Source organism: Ranitomeya variabilis, chromosome 5 (assembly GCF_051348905.1).
Source record: "Ranitomeya variabilis isolate aRanVar5 chromosome 5, aRanVar5.hap1, whole genome shotgun sequence".
Classification (NCBI taxonomy): Eukaryota; Metazoa; Chordata; class Amphibia; order Anura; family Dendrobatidae; genus Ranitomeya; species Ranitomeya variabilis.
In genome coordinates, this window is record NC_135236.1 from 71,336,239 (window position 1) to 71,358,664 (window position 22,426).

A 22,426-nucleotide genomic window follows, 5' to 3' on the forward strand; every position below is an offset into this window, starting at 1 on the left:
CCATGGTCAACTTTCCTCCCATCTCTCATCTAACTCTCTCCTTGACAACCTCCAATCTGGCTTCCGCCCCCCCCCCCCCCACTCCACCGAAACTGCTCTGACCAAAATTACTAATGACTTACTCACAGCCAAAGCTAACAGACAGTTCTCCATCCTCCTCCTTCTCGATCTGTCCTCTGCTTTCGACACAGTCAACCACCTCCTACTGCTACAGATTCTTTCTTCCCTCGGCATCAAAGGCCTTGCCCTGTCCTGGATTGCCTCATACCTTTCCGACCGCACATTTAGCGTTTCCCACTCACACACTACCTCCTCACCCAGCCCCCTCTCTGTTGGAGTCCCTCAAGGCTCTGTCCTAGGGCCTCTACCTTTTTCCATCTATACCCTTGGCCTAGGACAACTCAAAGTCCCATGGCTTCCAGTACCACCTATACGTGGACAACACTCAGATCTACCTATCTGGCTCAGATGTCACCTCTCTTCTGTCCAAAATCCCGGAGAGTCTGTCAGACATATCCTCCTTCTTCAACTCTCGCTTCCTAAAACTCAATGTAGACAAAACCGAACTCATCATCTTTCCCCCACCTCACGTATCCCACCTACCCAATCTATCTATTATGGTAAACGGCATCACGCTCTCTCCCGCACCTGAAATCCGCTGCCTCGGGGTAACTCTCGATTCTGCCCTGTCCTTCAAACCCCACGTCCAAACCCTTGCCACCTCCTGTCGCCTCCAACTCAAAAATATTGCCAGAATCCGTCCCTTCCTCAGCCCGCAATCTACTAAAACTCTTGTGCATGCCCTCATCATCTCCCGCCTCGATTACTGCAACACGCTTCTCTGTGGCCTCACCGCTAACTCTCTTGCACCACTCCAGTCTGTCCTCAACTCTGCTGCTCGGCTAATCCACCTCTCTCCTCGCTACTCCCCTGTTTCACCCCTCTGCAAATCCCTCCACTGGCTCCCAATTCCCCAACGAATCCAGTTCTAACTACTAACACTGATCTAGAAAGCCATCCACAACCTGTCCCCTCCCTATATCTCTGAACTAATCTCCCAATACCTTCCCTCACGTAATCTTCGATCCTCCCAAGACCTCCTACTCTCCTCCACACTTATTCATTCCTCACACAACCGCCTCCAAGATTTCTCCTGAATATCCCCCATCCTCTGGAATTCCACGCCTCAACACGTCCGATTATCTATTATCCACCACCCTCGGATCCTTCAGACGGAACCTGAAAACCCATCTCTTCAGGAAAGCTTACAGTCTGCAATAACCATTCTGCCGCCTCACCAATCGCCCGAGCTGCCGCCACGTCACCGACCACCCTAGCTGCCGCCACGACCACCCGAGCTGCCGCCTCACCACCACCAGTGCTGCAACACACTGACCTCCTGTCTCTTCCCCACTATCCTGAAGAATGTAAGTCCGCAAGGACAGGGTCCTCTCCCCTCTGTACCAGTCTGTCACTGTAAATTCGTTTACTGTTAACGATATCTATAACCCTGTATGTAACCCCTTTTCACATGTACAGCACCATGGAATTAATGGTGCTATATAAATAAATAATAATAATAATGCTGTGACTTGTAGTTATTCTTGAATAGGTATATAACTACCCTAAGGATATGTTCCTAGTTTTTTTTTTTGGTGAATTATTTTAATGCTGTATATTTAAAAAAAAAAAATGCAAATTACCTACTTTACTTAAAAGGTGCAGAAAATCTGCAACATGAAAAATTCCCGAACTTGGCCTAAGGCCCCCCTTCCCCGTTCTGCACTAGAAATGTAACTCAACGTCGCCGCCGTGTGGTCATTGTGGATATTACACTTTGCGCACAGATTGAACGACTCGCCATGAGATTATATTGCATAGTATTTATTCCCATATGAGCAGTTATTGTACAATCAGCTTCTTATGCATATCAGAAATTGCATCTAAAAAGAGCGCTGGAGAGGTTGTGAAGGTGAGTGCTTTTGTCTCTTCTCTCTCCGGAGCAGGGCTGGAGGGTCTTGGACTTGGGATAACTGTAGTGGGGAGGGGGGGTTTCGCTTAAATCCTTTTTTTTTTTAAATATATAGAATTCTCCCCTCCCCCCCTAAAGCTGGAACCACATTCCTGAGTCAGGGGGGCAGTTTAATCCCTGCACCCCTCCTACCCCTATACAGACAGAGCATCTCTACGCACTTTCAGCCCCTGGTAATGAGCATGCTGCACTGTATAAAGACGCTGCGCATCCATGCTGCACTGTATGAGAGTGAGTATCTCTATACACTCCTAGCCCCTGGTAATAGGCATGCTGCTCTGCAATGTAATGAGACTGGTTATATCTATACACGTCCGTCCCCCCGGATATAAAGGTACTGACTGCACTGTACAATAATGCAGACTATCTTTATGCACTACCGGTAGCTTGAGAATAAGCATGCTGCACTGTATAATGGTGCCGAGTGCCCCCTAAAAATTGCCATAGCCACCTGAAAAAAAAAAAGAACATCATGCTGCGCTGTATACTGGTACTGAGTATCTACATACACTTGTATAACCCTTTAGGGGTGAAGAAGCGCCCCTTTAAGGAGCATTCTCTAACGCGTAGCCCTTTTGCTTTCAGAGAAAAAAAATAAAAATTTATTGGGGGGGGGGGGGGGGGGGGAGCGCAAATTAAGAGCAACATGTCTGTTCTGCCCGGTCAACGTTGTGCTGTGCCCTATGGCCCGGAAGACAATCCTAACCCAGGCGGAGGGATTCTCCTATTGCTGTTTGTCGACGGACAGACATAGAATATAAATTAGACAGGGGGGTGTTGGGGGGCTCCTTTAATGCTGCCGTAGAGTGTATAGACATACTCAGTACTGATATACCTCTGAGACACAAAGCATTTTTTGCAGCAGGGATGGGGTGTAGAAGGGAAAAGGTTAAGTGTTACCCACTTTTTCCAGGCCGTAAAAATCCATTGATGCCCCCTGTTCCCTTCTGGGGTTTAGAGGGATAATGGCTGGGGGGGGGGAGGAAGAGGGGATAGCAGGTGAATTTGAAGAGTGGGAGGGGGGCGATTCTGTCCTCTTCCCCAATGTCATCTCATGCATATTACTTTGTAACATGCAGGGTGCAAATCTTCATGCCGTGAGCATACAAGGGGGTGAGCGTCTGCTTCGGACTTTGGAGGGGGAGGGACCCCTCAGCGATTTATTCTTCCGGGAAGGGAGATGTCTGCTAATAGATGAGCGAGGAGGAATTTGGTTCTGATTCGTAGTCTGTGGGGGGGTGCAGTAAATGGCAGTCAGGTCGGCTTCAGTAGCTTGTACTTGAGGTGTAGTTCTGGGCAAAGATAGAAAAAGGAAAGTGAATATTTACATTATTATCACCATTATAATAAACTGCGTTCATATAGCATCGGCACAACTTATATCTTAAAGGGAAACTCACAGGAGAACTTTACTATTATATCTAATGGTACGGCTGTAAAGGTCATAGCACAACAAGAAAAAGGATACCTGTCTTGTAGTAATCCGATGTACCAGCACTGAGAAATCAAGTTTTGAAGCTGCATGCAAATTGGGGGCGTGTACTTGGAATGCCTCCATAACACTTCCTGGCTAATTTGCATGTGGCTACAAAGCTTGATTTCTCAGCTCTGGTACATCGGATTACTACAAGACAGGATACATTTTTCTTGTAGTACTATGACCGATACAGCTGTACCACTAGTTTTAGTAGTAAAATCTCCTGACATGTTCACTTTAAACCCCTAAATATGAAATTATTCACTCCCTGCTCCCAAATTGTAGCATAATTGAGCCAATTTTGACATTCAGTAATCTGAATTACACTCTTTTTGCAACCCGTAATAGTGGCCATAATGATTGTCACCCAACTTTTCCAGAAAAAACAAACAAACAGGAACTTGACAGAACAGGACCTTTTTGGGAAATGGGCAAACTGACCAAACATTAGGTACTAATAGGGGCTCATGGTTCCTTTATGGTCACACTATAAATGTCTTATAGCTAAAGACAAAAGACCCCACCTACTAGAGAACAGGGGTCTCATTTACCCTGTTGTGCCACTAAACTTTGGCATAAGAACGCTGATGTGATGGACCTTTCCAATATCAACTAATGGTGAGCATATGCACATCACTCTCAGTCTGCCGCTACTGGGAAAGCTGGGTGTCGACCCCAATGGTGGCTACATCTAAATTACCCTCAGTCTGCCGCTACAGGGAAAGCTGGATGACGACCCCAGCTTTTCCAGAAGCGACTATCTATATATATAATTGTCTAAGGGTTTTTCTGTCTGTCTGTCTGTCCCGTTTATTCATTCGCTGATTGGTCGAGGCCGCCTGGGCCACGACCAATCAGCGACGGGCATAGCATGGCGACGATGATGTCATAATGGAAATCCCGCGTCTCTGATTGGTCGAGGCCGCCAGGCCTCGACCAATCAGCGACGGGCACAGTATCGACGTAGATGTCATAATGGTTGCCATGGCGACGATGATGTCAAAAAGGTTGCCTCGACCAATCAGCGACAGGCACAATCGGAATCATCATTGTCCATATACTACGGGGACATGCATATTCTAGAATACCCGATGCGTTAGAATCGGGCCACAGTCTAGTAACTAATAATAGACTAAGCAGAATACGTGACAGAAGAAGTCGACTCAGGGATTAATATTTCCTGAGGTTTTCTGCTCTTTCTGTGTATCAGCTATGGAGGATTGTGTGCCTGCCAGCAGTGATTAGTACGGAGTGGTCCCTGCGGTGGCGCAGCCTGGTGCATATATTTAGCTAGATGGGCCAGAATTAGAGCGGGCATTGTCTGTGTAATAGCAGCAGTGACATGCAGCGGAAATGGCATTGTGTTCCCTTTATACTAATTAATCCCGTTCTGCCCCTCATGTCCTTATTCTGTCCAATCTCTTGTCCCAGACGTGTCCTTCATTGCCCTCTCCCAAGTACAATCCCAGACCTTATTCCTGCAAATTAACCCCTGCCAGGCCTATTGTAAATGTCTCTGCCACATTATATACTAGTGAGTAACCCCTCATTGCCTTTCACCATGTGCATCATACAACTATTGCATACTCGTCTCAATAAACCTCCTAGACCCCAACAGAAAACATGTACCGGAGGTAGAGGCATCTTTGGGTCCCCTAAGTCACCAGGACTTAGGTTCATGGACCGTATTAAGCTACTGTTCCTATACAGGAGAAGTTCTGTTCACTGCCGCCATTGCAAAAGAACTAAGTGGCCAGGCTAGGAGCAATGGTGGAGGTGATAGGTGGACGGGCTAGGAGCAATGGCACAGCTGATAGTCAGCTGGGTAAGGAGCTATGGCACAGGGGATTGGTGGCCGGGCTAGGAGTTATGGCACAGGTGATAGGTGACCGAGTTTGAAGTTATGACACAGGTGATAGGTGGCTGGGCAAGGAGCTATGGTGCAGGTGATAGGCGGCTGGGCTAGGAGCTATGGCGCAGGTGATAGGCGGCTGGGCTACGAGCTATGGCACAGGCAATAAGCGACTGGGCTAGGAGCTATGGCACAGATGATAGGTGGCTGGGCTAGGAGTTATGGCACAGGTAATGGGTGGCAAGGTTAGGAGGTATGGCACAGGTAAAGGGAACTAAATAGCAAAGCCATTAGAGACTCAAGGTCTACAAAAATTCAATTTTCAACAGCAGAAAAGGTAAAGGGAAGCCAGGCTAGGAGCTATGGCACAGGTGATAGGCGGATGGGCTAGGAGCTATGGTACAGGTGACAGGCGGCAGGGCTAGGAGCTATGACGCAGGTGATAGGAGACCGGGCTAGGAGCTATGATGCAGGTGAAAGGAAACAAGTCTAGGAGCTATGACACAGGTAATAGGCGGTTGGGCTAGGAGCTATAGCACAGGTGATAGGCGGCAGGGCTAGGAGCTATGACACAAATGTGATAGGAGACCAGGCTAGGAGCTAAGGCACAGGTGATAGGTGGATGGGCTAGGAGCTATGGCACAGGTGACAGGCGGCAGGGCTAGAAGCTATGATGCAGGTGATAGGAGACCAGGCTAGGAGCTATGACACAGGTAACAGGAGCTCAGGCTAGAAGCTATGACGCAGGTAATAGGCGGCTGGGATAGGAGCTATGTCACAGGTAATGGGAAGCCAGGCTAGGAGCTATGGCACAGGTGATAGGCGGCTGGGCTAGGAGCTATGGCACAGGTAAAGGGAAGCTAGGCTAGGAGCTATGGCACAGGTGATAGGCGGATGGGCTAGGAGCTATGGCACAGGTGACAGGCGGCAGGGCTAGGAGCTATGACGCAGGTGATAGGATACCAAGCTAGGAGCTATGATGCATGTAATAGGATCTCAGGCTAGGAACTATGACACAGGTAACAGGAGCTCAGGCTAGGAGCTATGACGCGGGTGATAGGCAGCTGGGCTAGGAGCTATGGCACAGGTAATGGGAAGCCAGGCTAGGAGCTATGACACAAGTGACAGGCAGCAGGGCTAGGAGCTATGATGCAGGTGATAGAAGACCAGGCTAGGAGCTATGACGCAGGTGATAGCAGACCAGGCTTGGAGCTATGATGCAGGTGATAGGTGACCAGGCTAGGAGCTATGACACAGGTAATAGGAGCTCAGGCTAGGAGCTATGATGTAGGTGATAGGCAGATGGGCTAAGAGCTATGGCACAGGTGATAGGCGGCAGGGCTAGGAGCTATGGCACAAGTAATGGGAAGCCAGGCTAGGAGCTATGGCACAGGTGATAGGTGGCTGGGCTAGGAGCTATAGTGCAGGTGATAGGCGGATGGGATAGGAGCTATGGCACAGGTGATAGGCAGCTGGGCTAAAAGCTATGGCACAGGTAATGGGAAGCCAGGCTAGGAGCTATGGCATAGTTGATAGGCGGCAGGGCTAGGAGCTATGACACAGGTAATAAGAGACCAGGCTACGAGCTATGATGCAGGTGAAAAGAGACCAGGCTAGGAGCTATGATGCAGGTGAAAGGAGCTCAGGCTAGGAGCTATGATGTAGGTGATAGGCAGATGGGCTAAGAGCTATAGCACAGGTGATAGGTGGCAGGGCTAGGAGCTATGACACAAATGTGATAGGAGACCAGGCTAGGAGCTAAGGCACAGGTGATAGGCGGATGGGCTAGGAGCTATGGCACAGGTGACAGGCGGCAGGGCTAGGAGCTATGATGCAGGTGATAGGAGACCGGGCTAGGAGCTATGACACAGGTAACAGGAGCTCAGGCTAGGAACTATGATGCAGGTAATAGGCGGCTGGGCTAGGAGCTATGTCACAGGTAACGGGAAGCCAGGCTAGGAGCTATGGCACAGGTGATAGGCAGCTGGGCTACGAGCTATGGCAAAGGTAATGGGAAGCCAGGCTAGGAGCTATGGCACAGGTGAGAGGCGTCAGGGCTAGGAGCTATGACACAGTTAATAGGAGACCAGGCTAGGAGCTATGATGCAGGTGATTGGAGACCTGCTTCCAATAACCTGGTCAAACCCATAGAAACGATACAAGTGCGTTTCTTGGAAACTTTGACAAAGATTAACTAAATTACAAATATTTTTATCTTTCCATAAGTGAAAAATTGAGGAGGGAATGCCCCTTTAGCGCTTTAAAGACTGAACCATTGTTGGTTTCCACTGTTCCCCCTTCCACATCCGACCTCTCCCACTTCTTCTAAGGGCTTGTTTTCACTTGCGAGAAACACGTCCGTGTCTCGCATGTGGAAACCAAGCTCTGGTGCCGGCACTCCAGAGCGGAGCGTGCGGCTGCATAGCAACACATGGAGCTGCACGCTCCGCTCCCAAGTGCCGGCGTCAGAAGAGGGTTTTAACCTGCGAGACACGGACGTATGTCTCGCATGTGGAAATGAGCCCTAAGAGACGCAATTTTTTTTTCTTACTTATGCATCCACGTACCCATATGTTTTTTTTCTTTTTTGGACGAATTGAAGTTTTAGTGACATTAATGTTACCATATCAAGTACAGAAAAGTGGGGATAAAAATTCCACCTGTGGTAAAATGGAAAGAAACCGCAATTCCGCAATTCTCCTCAATTTTTGTGTGTTACTTTTTACAAGTGTTCATCGTCCAGGTCAGTATGATTATGGCAATCCCAAACTTATACAGTTATATGTTTATTATTTTGGCTGCTAAAAAAGAAAAATGTAAAAAATGTGTAAAAAAAAAAATATTTATGTCGCCATGTTCTGAGACCCGTAATTTTTAAAAAAATTTCTCTGCTTATGATAACTTGCTTTTTGCGTGCCAAGCTGAAGTTTTTTATTGATACCATTTTGGGCTACATAAGATGTGTTCAGAATTTTTTATTGCATTTTTGAGGAAACATGTGGCAACCTAAAACTGTCAATTCTTGGTTCTGATTTCCTTTTGTAATTTTTAATGGGTAAAATAACATAAATTTTTTCTTTGATTTTTTTTTCGTTCCCCCTAGGGAACTTGAACCTGTGATCGCTTGTGATATATACTGTAATACTACAGTAGAGGCATTGCTGTTCTCCTATGAAGTCTGGCCACAGCAGGGCCGGACTGGCCATCTGGCAATTCTGGCAAATGCCAGAAGGGCCTGTCTGATCATGGGCTGCCTTGTTAGAAGAATCTGTGTTCTCAAGACACCCATACTGTTAATAGTTATGACGGAGCACAAAGTCGCTGACTCCATCACTTACCCCAGCAGGCCATGGGTATCATTAGAAATATTGGTCTTGTAATAAATCTTGCTTTCCTCCATCCAAGGTAATATCAGTAATATATCCCATCTGGTGCTCGAAGGTGGGGACAACATGGGCCTGTGTGATTTCAAATGCCAAGGCTGAAATTTAGCCCCAGTCCATACCTGTTATGATCTGGTGGCCTAAGAGCAGCATGAGACGTACTCTGGAGAAGGTGGTACCTGTACTGACCGCAGACCCTGAACTTAACACCGCAACTAGAAGTAGCCGTGGAATGTACCTAGCGCTCTCTGGACATCTCGACACAGCCGGAGGACTAATTACCCCTAGAGATAGAAAAGGGAAAACTATCTTGCCTCAGAGAAAATTCCCAAAGGATAGGCAGCCCCCCACAAATATTGACTGTGAGAGGAGAGGGAAAAAACATACACAGACTGAAATCAGAATTTAGCAAAGGAGGCCACTTCTAGCTAAATAGAAAGGATAGGACAGAGTACCATGCGGTCAGTATTAAAACACTAGAAAATATCCACCACAGAAAATACAAAAACTCCACAGCTAACTAAAGATATGGAGGGTATATCTGCATCTCCAGAGATACCAGCTTGGCTAAACAAATCCTTATACAGACCAAGCTGGACAAGACAAAAAAACATGGAAAAGAACTGAACAATAAGGCCACAGCATGTGGACAGCAAAAAATCAAGGCCAGAACTTATCTTTGTTGAAAAGAACTGCAAAGCAGGAGAGACCAGGCAGAGATGTGAATCCTCCAGGAACAATGGAAACTGGCACTGGCTAAAGGGTGAAGCAAGACTAAATAGCCCAGTCAGATTTGCAGAAAGTGAACACACCTGATAAATGCTGCGATTCAGAGACAGCAGCGCTACCACTTACAACCACCGGAGGGAGCCCAAGAGCAGAATTCACAACACATACCTGGGCCACAGGGTGTGCTTCATAGAACAACCAAGATAGCAGATGCCAACTGTTTCACCGCTCCATACACATGTACCCTGACACTGACGTATAGTTACGTCCGGGTGCTCAGAGGGGGTCAAGGACCAGCACCCTAGTAGTAGCAGACCAGATGTGCAGCATTTTCCGATCTATGACCAACTTACCAATACATAGAGGAGTAGCTAGGATGGGGCAAACGGGGCATGTGACTAGTGTCGGACTGGGGTGCCAAGGGCCCACCAGTAATATTGACTTTGAGTGGGCCCCTTTTCACCTGCATACAAATATTACACTACCCCTGTTCACAAATGTACCTATATCGCCATATAATAATAAACTGGGTAGTTTGGATAATGAATGACGATATACTGCTTTTTTCAAGTGAATTATGCTAAGTACTGGTCAAACAGTGCCCAGATCAGCACAGGGTCCCACCGGGAGATTCCCCTGTTCCCCTATGGGCCAGTCCGAGCCTGCATGTGACCAATAATCCAGTTTGCGCTTATAGCATAGGACAGAAAACCAGCTATAAAACCAGTTTTCGGGGTTATGTAGTTGACAATCGGGTACCAAGACATTTTTGCTGCCCCGCTTGAGTAAGTGTGACCACATCGGTTATAGCCCCTAATGCTGGCCCGGGTGACTGCAACAGTTATTAGGTGTGTACAGTAGTAGTGGCATCCACCAGTTATTACCGTCTATGTCCTGTAAGAGGACGCGGCCCCTGGCACTAATCATAGGTCTATATTTATCTCCGCCTGGGAAAGGCCTGCTCGCCCCTGTCAGTGTCAGATAGCATTGCCCCCATGTGATATCTGACGTTGGAGGGGGGCAGCCATGTCTAGTTTTTGGATTGGACAGGGGCAGAGAATGAAGGACACGCATAGATTATCACAGGATAAATCACCTCTCCAAGGGACAAGGTGTCAGAGATGAGGCTGAGATCCTCAAATATAAGCGAGCGTAAATATCTGAGTATATATAGAGCACAGGCCAATGAGAAAGAAGGAAGAGGAAAGTTCAATCCCGTCATCAGTTTACAGTGTTTAAGGTAATTTATGAAGAGACAAGCAGCGCGACCATACGATGCCATGATGTGCATACAGTGGGTGCGGAAAGTATTCAGACCCCTTTAAATTTTTCACTCTTTTTTGAATTTACCAAATGGCTGCAATTAAACAAAGTTCATTTTTTTCTCATTAATGTACACTCTGCTCCCCATCTTGACTGAAAAAACAGAAATGTAGAATTTTTTGCAAATTTAATAAAAAAGAAAAACTGAAATATAACATGGTCATAAGTATTCAGACCCTTTGCTCAGACACTGATATTTAAGTCACATGCTGTCCATTTCCTTGTGATCCTCTTTGCGATGGTTCTACTCCTTCATTGGAGTCCAGCTGTGTTTAATTAAACGGATAGGACTTGATTTGGAAAGGCGCACACCTGTCTATATAAGACCTCACAGCTCACAGTGCATGTCAGACCAAATGAGAATCATGAGGTCAAAGGAACTGGCCAAGGAGCTCAGAGACAGAATTGTGGCAAGGCACAGATCTGGCCAAGGTTACAACAGAATTTCTGCAGTACTCAAGGTTCCTAAGAGCATAGTGGCCTCCATAATCCCTAAATGGAAGAAGTCTTCCTAGACCTGGCTGTCCAGCCAAACTGAGCAATCGTGGGAGAAGAGCCTTGGTGAATAAGTTAAAAAAAAAAAAACAAGATCACTGTGGCTGAGCTCCAGAGATGCAGTAGGGAGATGGAAGAAAGTTCCACAAAGTCAACTATCAGTGCAGTCCTCCACCAGTCGGGCCTTTATGACAGAGTGTCCCGACAGAAGACTCTCCTCAGTGCAAGACATATGAAAGCCGCATAGAGTTTGCTAAAAAACACATGAAGGACTCCAAGACTATGAGAAATAAGGTTCTCTGGTCTGATGAGACAAAGATAGACTTTTGGGTGATAATTCTAAGCGGTATTTGTGGAGAAAACCAGTCACTGCTCATCACCTGCCCAATACAATCCCAACAGTAAAACATGGTGGTGGCAACATCATGCTATGGGGGTGTTTTTCAGCTGCAGGGATAGGATGACTGGTTGCAATTGAAGGAAACATGAATGCGGCCAAGTACAGAGATATCTTGGATGAAAAGCTCTTGAGCCCTGACCTAAACCCAATTGAGCATCTCTGGAGAGACCTGAAAATGGCTGTCCACCAACGTTCATCATCCAACCTGACGGAAATGGAGAGGATTTGCAAGGAAGAATGGCAGAGGATCCCAAAATCCAGGTGTGAAAAACTTGTTGCATCATTCCCAAGAAGACTCATGGCTGTACTAGCTCAAAAGGGGCTTCTACTCAATACTGAGCAAAGGGTCTGAATACTTATGACCATGTGATATTTCAATTTTTCTTTTTTAATAAATTTGCAAAAATTTCTACATTATTGTTTTTTTTTTCAGTCACGATGAGGTGCAGAGTGTACATTAATGAGAAAAAAATGAACTTTTTTAAATTTACTAAATGGCTGCAACGAAACGAAGAGTGAAAAATTTAAAGGGGTCTGAATACTTTCCGTACCCACTGCATAATGGCTATCTCCATCTGTAGAAGGGGGCGCCAGTGGGAATGTAATGACTGTAGATGTGGGGATTATTAGGTCCAGGTTAGGACTTTACATCACATAACTAATAATAAACAACATGTATGATTGACCTACGGTCCTTTTACAAAGGGGATTTCTGCCCACTCCGACAAGTCTATTGGTGCTCCTGTAAAGGCCCTTTTGCACGACCTCTCATACTAGTTCTGTGCTTCCATATTTACACAGGCCAGTGATTGGGAAGGTGGGCTCATATGAACACTCTCTCGGACAATTATTAGCCCCTTAAAGGGGCCGTTAAATGGTGCTCATTATTACTGGGGATCCTCTCTGTCTAGGACCCCTTAGCATGTGGCAAGATTTTCCTTCACTGAAAGCAAAAATTTACTTCACTGCTTTATACCAAGCCAAGGCAAAATGGCTTGTTAAGCCCCCACCTCCCTGCACCCATAACCTGAAACCCCATGTAAACAGCCCCCACTGGCTTCAGCACTGCAAAAATAATATCTAAGGACCTGTTTCCTTATTAGGCTAATTTATTGCTTCAGGACAAACTCTCCAGATAGAATAAACAGGAGTTATGCTAGTTTTTTTTTTTCTTTATACCAGTATATACTTTTATATCCTTTTCTTTTATATATTTTTTGTACTCTTTAATTGCAATTTATTACTGAATTCAACATTATTTTATGATCTCTTGTAAACTCTGAACTCAGTGATCAGACTCGGGGTCACACGGGAGCTATCACTGCAATCACAGGATCACTGCAATCGCAAGATCACTGCAATCACATGGTCACTGAAACCACCGTTGTCTTTTTTTATATATATAAATCCTGCTATGATGTGTATAAAATTGACAAAGTGAAATGGTAAAAATAAACTTTTGTACTGGGTGTCCAGTTCTCTATGTCAGTTGACCACATGAACAAATCCGCACATTTTCAGCCCAGCTGAAAATGAGGACATCATATTGTGTTGGGGGCATTGTAGGGACATCATACTGTGTTGGGGGTATTGTAGGGACATCATACTGTGTTGGGGGCATTGTAGGGACATCACATTGTGTTGGGGGCATTCTAGGGACATCATACTGTGTTGGGGGTATTGTAGGGACATCATACTGTGTTGGGGGCATTGTAGGGACATCATACCGTGTTGGGGGCATTCTAGGGATATCATACTGTGTTGGGGGTATTGTAGGGACATCATACTGTGTTGGGGGTATTGTAGGGACATCATACTGTGTTGGGGGTATTGTAGGGACATCATACTGTGTTGGGGGCATTGTAGGGACATCATACTGTGTTGGGGGCATTGTAGGGACATCATACTGTGTTGGGGGTATTGTAGGGACATCATACTGTGTTGGGGGCATTGTAGGGACATCATATTGTGTTGGGGGCATTCTAGGGACATCATACTGTGTTGGGATATTGTAGGGACATCATACTGTGTTGGGGGTATTGTAGGGACATCATACTGTGTTGGGGGCATTGTAGGGACATCATACTGTGTTGGGGGCATTGTAGGGACATCATATTGTGTTGGGGGCATTCTAGGGACATCATACTGTGTTGGGGGTATTGTAGGGACATCATACTGTGTTGGGGGTATTGTAGGGACATCATACTGTGTTGGGGGTATTGTAGGGACATCATACTGTGTTGGGGGTATTGTAGGGACATCATACTGTGTTGGGGGCATTGTAGGGACATCATATTGTGTTGGGGGCATTGTAGGGACATCATACTGTGTTGGGGGTATTGTAGGGACATCATACTGTGTTGGGGGTATTGTAGGGACATCATACTGTATTGTGGACATTGTAGGGACGTCATACTGTGTTGGGGGCATGGTAGGGACATCATATTGTGTTGGGGGCATTCTAGGGACATCATACTGTGTTGGGGGTATTGTAGGGACATCATACTGTGTTGGGGGTATTGTAGGGACATCATACTGTGTTGGGGGTATTGTAGGGACATCATACTGTGTTGGGGGTATTGTAGGGACATCATACTGTGTTGGGGGTATTGTAGGGACATCATACTGTGTTGGGGGTATTGTAGGGACATCATACTGTGTTGGGGGCATTGTAGGGACATCATATTGTGTTGGGGGCATTGTAGGGACATCATACTGTGTTGGGGGCATTGTAGGGACATCGTACTGTGTTGGGGGCATGGTAGGGACATCATACTGTATTGTGGACATTGTAGGGACGTCATACTGTGTTGGGGGCATGGTAGGGACATCATATTTATAAGGGACATCATTATAAGGACATCATATTGTGTTGGGAGCAATGAAGGGACATCATACTGTGTTGGGGGCATTGTAAGGACATCATACTTTGTTGGGGGCATGGTAGGGACATCATACTGTGTTGGGGGCATTATAGGGACATCATACTGTGTTTGGGGCATTGTAGGGACATCATACTGTGTTGGGGACATTGTAGGGTCATTATACTGTGATGGGGGCATGGTAGGGACATCATATTGTTTTTAGAGCACTGAGGACATATTTTTCCAGAGTGCACTGTGGGGTCATAATACTGTGCATGTGGAGGGTAGTGTTGGACTGGGGTGCCAAGGGCCCACCTTTAATATTGACTTTGGGAGGGCCCACTTTTCACCTGCATGCAAATATTATGTTACCCTGGTCACAAACATACCTATAATGCTATATAATAATAAACTGGGTAGTTTGGTTAATGATGATGAGATGCTGCTTTTTTCTGTACAGAGTGAATAAAGTGAATTATGCTAAGCACTGCCCATGCAGTGCCCAGATCTGTACAGGTGTCCACCGGGAGATTCCCCTGTTCTCCTATAGACCAGTCCAAGCCTGGTGGAGGGTATTGTGGGGGTACTTTGTGTGGAGTAATTTACTATGGAGAAGCAATACATTATGGGTACCATGAAAGGGGTATCATAGTGGGTGAGAACACTAAGTAGCTTCGGGAAGGGCACAATTACTGTGTTCCTGCCATAATGTCTTTAAAAACTTGGAGTTATGCCCCTCTGTGAGTGCGACTATTTTTTTTTCTGGAAAGGATGGAGGGGGAAGGGCCCAAGTTTGACTTTTCTACCAGGCCCCATGATCTACATGTACAGTGTGTTCCTGGGTTGACAAGTGAGCAGATTCCAAGCATGATTATGAAGGAATGTGGCACATAATGCCGAGTTGGCACTGGTGGAAGGGTAAATCATACTAGACCAGTGGATATACTCATACATCTTAGTCTACGCATTAAACGAATGAGGTGATAATTTCCCTGAAAAGTCAGATCTCTGGAGATACTGTACCGTATTAGAGTTGCCCTTGCGCAGTGGGCCCCTGTCAGCTGCCAATGTTATCCTATTATTAAAACAGATCTATTTGAGCTGATTGGTTTCTGTTGATATTCATACTTCTCAAATTTCTCTTCTCCTTAGAACATAAATCCGCTATAACTTACATTTACGCACATAGTCATGACTGAAAACTGCAGTGCTGCTCTTCATATCAAGCACATACATGCTGGTGCAAAGAAAAGCAACATGGCACCAGACAGTAACAGGTATTCAAAGAATTCACTTCTAAATTGTCCTTCACAACTGAAACAGTCAAAAACAGCTGCCAGTCCTATAATTAGAGGTGCCCTTGTATTAGGTGTTACCATGCCCAATACCTAAGAAGCTCTTACAGCAGATATAGCCTTTCGCAAAGAGCTTTGAGCTATGGCTACATGGCGACTTTGGTCAAGTGACACTGATTGCCCTACTTCTGGTGGATTTCTTTACAACCATACCATGTTACTTTTTTTCTTTCTTTATGACCACGTTTACCATCATTAGTTGCCTTCGCTGTGTAGCCCTAGCCTTATTTGTTCTTCTGCTTTTCTTCATGCAAGAGTGGTGGTCAACTGGTGGTTCCAAGGCCATATATCTCATCTAGGTGCTTTTCCTGTTTCCCAAGACTCCCCACTTCCACACTACTCTGTAAGTTGTGCTATATAAAGCCCCCCATACACATTAGCTTGCTGTTGGCCAAACGTTCACTCAGGTGACCACTATCTCCCCCGAGTCCGCCATACTCGGGAAACATTCTCCGAGAGTGCCACAGCTAGACTCCTCTGGCAGAAGCTTATCTCCTACAGCACAAAAGGATCATCCCTTAGAAATCCAACTTGCCACACCATCTCTCCCCCGACATTGTATGGGGTAAAGTTGGGCACACACATTAGACTGTTGGCAGATTCCACCGATATCATTGGATTCGGTCAACTTCGATATTGTTGGGTTCGGTCAATCTAATGCGTGTGTGTGCACCTTAAGTCATACTGTTGGGCCCCCCACTCAAGCCCCTTACAAGCTTGCAGTGTCTCCTATTTTTTGCAGTGGATAAAGGTCGTGGAAAAGTAAACGGGGCTACTGAAACAACCATGCTATAGTGGAGAGTGACTTTGTATGTGACGACACCTCTCTGTGACAAACATGAGACATGACCTTAGAATGTAATGATGGATCTCTGATGGAGTCAAACCCCATAATAAGGTTGGATAACAATCTAATTCCACCAAAAATACAAGACAAAATAGTCTGGACTCCATGATAGACTAGGTTGGAGGTCTTTTCGTATGTCGGAGCATAAATTTAAAAGTGTCATTCTTGTGAGTGCTGCTCTTTCCTTGTAAGTGTTCACTGTCAGTAAAAGATCAGACCCCCTATGTACTTTGAGGTTGGACAGGTCTCCAACTGGACAGGATTGTGTGAGAATGAGATCAACCTGCAACATAACGAGGAGCAAGAAATGTGGAGAATTAGGACAAACATCAACAGAAGGAACAAAGTACAGGAAAGTCATGCCAGGTGATAGTATGGTGTGGTGCGGTGAAGAAGAATCGGGATTGTGGGAAGATTGTGGAATGGGTCAATTATGGATAGATAGAAGAATTCTCGGAGTGTCCATTGCGTTTTCAATGAACAGAGGTGAGTAGGCCACTGCCATACACCCCTGACGGCTTATCAGTCCTGAGAGCAAAAGGATCTGGTCGTAGTTGATATTTAACATAGCCATGTCCTACAACATCTTCCATGGAGGAGAGAAAGGAGGCCCCTCTATACATAAGAGGTAATCTGCTGGTCTGTTAACACTCCCTTTCACAATGGGCTGTGTCCTTACACAGTTTGACAATGTGGGCACTGATAGGACTCCCCCAACTGGCAACACCCAGTTGTCAATTTATTCATAAACTTCTAGGAGGAATAACAGAGGAACGGCACAATACAGAGTTATAAGAAAAGATGATCCAGAATTCCTATATTATGCTGAATACAAAAATGTACTAAAACATTGAGAGGTGACAGGTTCCCTTTATACAGAAGAAGACTAAACATGACTGATGGGACATGAATGGGTGAAGAGTACAAGACCCCAGTAGAGTCTTAGGCTACTTTCACACTAGCGTCGTACTCGGCCCGTCGCAGTGCGTCGGGCCGACGTACCGACGCTAGCAGTGAATGCGCTGCACAACGGGGGCAGCGGATGCTGTTTTTCCATGCATCCGCTGCCCCATTGTGAGGTGCGGGGAGGTGGGGGCGGAGTTCCGGCCGCGCATGCGGGGTCGGAAATGGCGGACACAGCGCAGCAAAAAACGTTACATGTAACGTTTTTTGCTGCCGGCGGTCCGCCACAACACGACGCAACCGTCCCACGATGGTTGCGACGTGTGTCAATGCGTCGCTAATGTTAGTCAATGGGGAAAAAACGCATCCTGCTGCTAACTTTGCAGGATGCGTTTTTTTCGCCAAAACGACGCATTGCGACGTATGCAAAAAAACGCTAGTGTGAAAGTAGCCTTAGAGAAAAGACAGATAATCCTGCTGGAGGCAGATAACAGATTTCACATGGATCTAACAACGGAAAGTATGAGAAGTTAGGAGACATCACAGAGAAGATTCAACAGAGTGAATCAACGGATTATGCAAGGGAGGATTGCTGGGGGTGCAGGATTTGGGGAAGGCAGGTGGGATCAATGGATGTGTCACATTGAGAGAAAGTACCAGAAGAAGAAGGCATACCTAGGAAACAATGCCTGCTTTATTAAAGGCCAAGATGAATGAAAAGTTGGAAGCATTATTATTCTTTATTAAAGAGGTTGTCCAACACTGAGACAGCTTCTTCTTAAATGCTGAAGTCCCCTGAGCAAAATAATAATAATAAATATATATATATATATACACTCACCACCTTCCTGTAATTAATGTTGGTGCTGGCTCTCCGGACGCGCTTGCGACATTGTCATGCATGTGAGCACTGCAGCCAATCACGACTGCTAATGGTCTGCAGTGTTCACACCTTTCCCTGACATCTGAGTTTTGCTCAAGAAATGTGTGAGTGAAGCAACCTAAAAGAAGCTACTGATTCTATCCGCAACATGCAGATGACATAACAATGTCACGCGAGAACCGGCAGATCCAGTGCCGGCATTGCTGGATCAGTAGGTGAGTATGAGGCTTTTATTTTTAATTTTACTTTGGAAATTCCGGTATTTAAGAAAGGGTTGGACAACCCCTTTAAGTATAGGGAATTGTATTAAACTTTGTTTAGAAAGGTTCTTTGAAGAAGAAGCTGATCACAAAGTGTCCACCTGCTGGAACCTCCTGTGATCAGCTGCAATCTGTGAGGAAACCTTTCAGTAAGTGTTACATTTTCCTGCAGCACCGCCACAGGCCGAAATGAAGCATTACACCTTTCCCATTCTTCTCAATGGTGTGTCTACATAGTGCAGGACTGGATGAGTCCTCCAGAAAGAGAGATGATCTTTTTTCCCCCACCGTTGGCCATAGTTTCATAGTTTTTAAGGTTGAATGAAGACAAAAGTCCATTGATTTTCAACCTATAACCTAACGTTGATACATAAAAAGGCAAAAAACATCATTAGATGAGATACCCGTAAAGAAGACTGCCCCTCTAATGTATAAGGAAATGGGAAAAAGAAATCCTCATCAGGAGAAAACAGGAGGAACATATGGGAGATACAGATATATCATGGAAAAAAATCCAGAATCTGGTGGTATTTGATGATGTGGGATATCACGTTGTTGAGTCCTCAGATGTAATTTTTTTAGTTATTATTGGAGTAAGTAATCCAGATCTAGGTTCGGTCATTTTTAGGGATTAAGGTTGGTCAGAGTTAATGTAGAGGTGCTACTGGTTAAGATGTTACCTGGGAGTGTCCCTTATTGATATTTATTACCTGGGTGATTCCCCATTATTTTGGGTGTCCCAGTTTTGTGGTCTCACTGCTGCACTCGTTTGGTGCCGGCTCTTTTCACAATCTGTGCCCCTTTCCTCCCGTCTCCGATCTCTGATCTCAAAGAGTCAAACTCGTCCTCTGCCTGCCGTGGTGGGGAGCAGCCCCCGGGGGGTTAGAACATGAGGTCAGGGGTGGACATTAAGGATAGGCATTGAGTGACACACGTGTACCACAGAGGAAAGTAAGGGAACAAAGACACAGAAGGGTAAAAACAACAGTGAAATGAGATAGAGAAAAAAAAACAAACAAATGAATAATTCTTAGAGGCATGAAAATTTCAAAGACAGAAGTACAGGAAAAGAGACAGAGGATTCTGTACGATCGTGCAAGTAAAGAATAAGACACAGTCCATATAATTTGCCTTAGAATTACAGAGAAGTGTCCCATCCCTGAAACTAGACATTAAAGTACTTCTGTTAGTCGATGCTGAATTACAATTTATGTTATACTCCAGAGCTGCATTCATAATTCTACACATTGTCACTGGGAACAGTCAATCATGTCAAAGTTTAGCTTCTGGTGTAAAGACTGTCACTAGATTAACCAGAATAGAAAACAGCTATGTAAAGACACAGGACCTGAAAAGGATTCTGGTAAATTTATGATCTGAACTTTACAGAATTCAGAATGCAGATCTGAGGTATAATACAGGCTGTATCTTAGGATAAGTAATGACATATAACATTGTAGAATTTTGTAAATATAAGTCCCCGGAAGAAGCTGGCGGCGAAACGTGCGTCGGGGTGAGGGGACGCCAGAATTAAGCCACACACCAGGTAACTATCTACCTTTATTCTCTATTTTGCACCATCCCTAATAAGCTCCTAATACCAGGGGAAGCCTATTGGATAATGAACAATGTGGAGATCATGCAGTGATTCATAAAGACAGGTCTCCTTTTCCTGTGCATTATGTATTATATATAATTCAAGATCACGGATGTTAATATATTGGGGTTCGGACATATTGTGTCCGGTTGGAGTAAAAAGGTGTGGAATAAGTTTTGTCTTTCGTTTTTTGAATGACTATTGCTATAAAGTCTTGTATAAATATAATTCAGACTTCAATAATACATCCAATATTGGTTGGTAATTAGGCAATTTGTCTGCTTTGAATCACTATTTATGTGTGGGGAATTTTTTCCGTGATATTAGTCTGGCGTCTCCTAGACAGCATTTTGCTTTTTTATTTATTTGTTGTTTATTGTCCTTTTTTGGCTTGAATAAAAAATATTGATTTTATATAGTGTGGGATCGCTTCTTTGTCCTTATCCAATAATTGGCCTAAATCCATGGTATCTGAATAAAAATGTTAGAGCCTCGTACCTCTCGATGCAGCACTGCGTACTTCAGGTAATTTGGAGTCTCACTCTCAAGCTCATCTGGCTCTTGTAATGTTCCTTCAATGATCAAGTCTTCGTTGTCTCCCAAATCCGTGGACCCTGGTGGCCCCACCCTGCGGAGGACCTTCCGAACTGTCTGCAGATGATATCAGAAATTAAGATAATATTAACCATGAATCCTAACATAAAGGCCATGCTGGCACCTAGATGGGTAGTCATTGGGATCCATTATGGTGTCCTCATCAAGTTGGAAAACTAGGGGCCCTGAGGCCTTCTTAGTTCTTACACTTGACCTCTGCTGACTGCATCCACCCCTGATTATCCACAACCCCGTCAGTAAACTTGTTTCTTCTTCCGGTAGGGTTTTTTTTCCTTTATGGACCGCTCATTGGCTCCATTGGTTAGCCGACCCCCCACCAGAAGAGTAAGCCAGCAGACCGGCAGGGGATACTGTCAGCCATACGGCTGAGGTGTACCATTCCAGTACGCGAGTGTTCATTTTATTACTTTACGACTACCCTTGGTCCATTAATAAAATGTCAACCTCTTTAAGGATATATCCATTCAAGATGGAAATGCTGTGCATTTTCAGTGTGGATTTATACACGGAAAATCAGCAGCAGATAATATTGCCAGCCAAGTGAATAAGATTTGAACCATGTAAACCTATAATAATAAAAGTATGTGGACACAATGGACACTCACCTTCTTCGTTACTATGTTCCCTTGCTCATCTGTAAATTCCTCCTCTGTTACTTGCTCCCCAGGAATGTCAGGGACTTCATTCCCCTAAAATTGGGGAAGAAGTTACATAACGTTATGGTACAGGGAGCCATTTCTAAACTATTGTTACGACACATTGCATTTGCAGACGCTCATGATTACGAGTCCTATTATGTGATACTCCAGTTTAATGGAGCTTGACCAGACTGAACTGCAAATAGCTCAGGAGATTACAAGTGCTATTTACAGGTCAATGGGTGGTTAAAAGTGGCTCCAAGTCGCTGCTTACATCAGAGAATGCCATCATTTTACAGGGCGGCCCCATTCACAAATATCTCATTTGACTTCCAGGAGCAGAGAACAGATTTATATTCATTCCTCAACATTGGAACAGCGAGAAGAAAGAGTCATTGCATTCTGGAAATCACAGGATGGATAGAAATGTTAGTGATAAGAAAATTATGAAAAAATGGAAGGAAAATTTTCAAAACATTAGTCTGGAATATGATCATCTCTTGCAGAAATTCTCATAGTTAAAAGTCTTGGCTGCTATCAATGAGGTTATTAATGGCTGTCTTAGGAATGTTTTTCTGCGCTGAATGCACTTGGGCACGAAATCATCAAGATCTGCTGCTGGCAGCTCCTTTGTAATTGCCGACCGATGATGTCCCAGATTTGTTCTATGGGAGAAAAGTCCGGAGACGCTACAGACAATGGTAGCACGTTTAGGCCACTCAAGTTGCTCACAGTAGTACCACCAACATGGGGCCTGGAGTTAGTGTGCTGAA

At 45.1% G+C, this 22,426-nt stretch overlaps 1 protein-coding gene across 14 annotated transcripts in view; it reads right to left on the reverse strand.

The window, feature by feature from the left end:
- Nucleotides 1-2,650: 2,650 nt before the first annotated feature.
- Nucleotides 2,651-22,426, reverse strand: part of ANK1 (ankyrin 1) — a 346,825-nt gene continuing 327,049 nt past the window's right edge. For 13 of the 14 annotated variants that reach the window (XM_077262199.1, XM_077262204.1, XM_077262207.1 and 10 more), the window contains 4 exons: nucleotides 21,621-21,704; nucleotides 20,899-21,051; nucleotides 19,514-19,655; nucleotides 2,651-3,324 (listed from right to left, as the gene is read on the reverse strand). In XM_077262199.1, the coding sequence (XP_077118314.1) occupies nucleotides 19,557-19,655; nucleotides 20,899-21,051; nucleotides 21,621-21,704 (336 nt within the window). In that variant the 3' untranslated portion in view covers nucleotides 2,651-3,324; nucleotides 19,514-19,556. The remainder of the gene's footprint in view (nucleotides 3,325-19,513; nucleotides 19,656-20,898; nucleotides 21,052-21,620; nucleotides 21,705-22,426) is intronic. The other variant, XM_077262208.1, reaches the window with a different exon arrangement.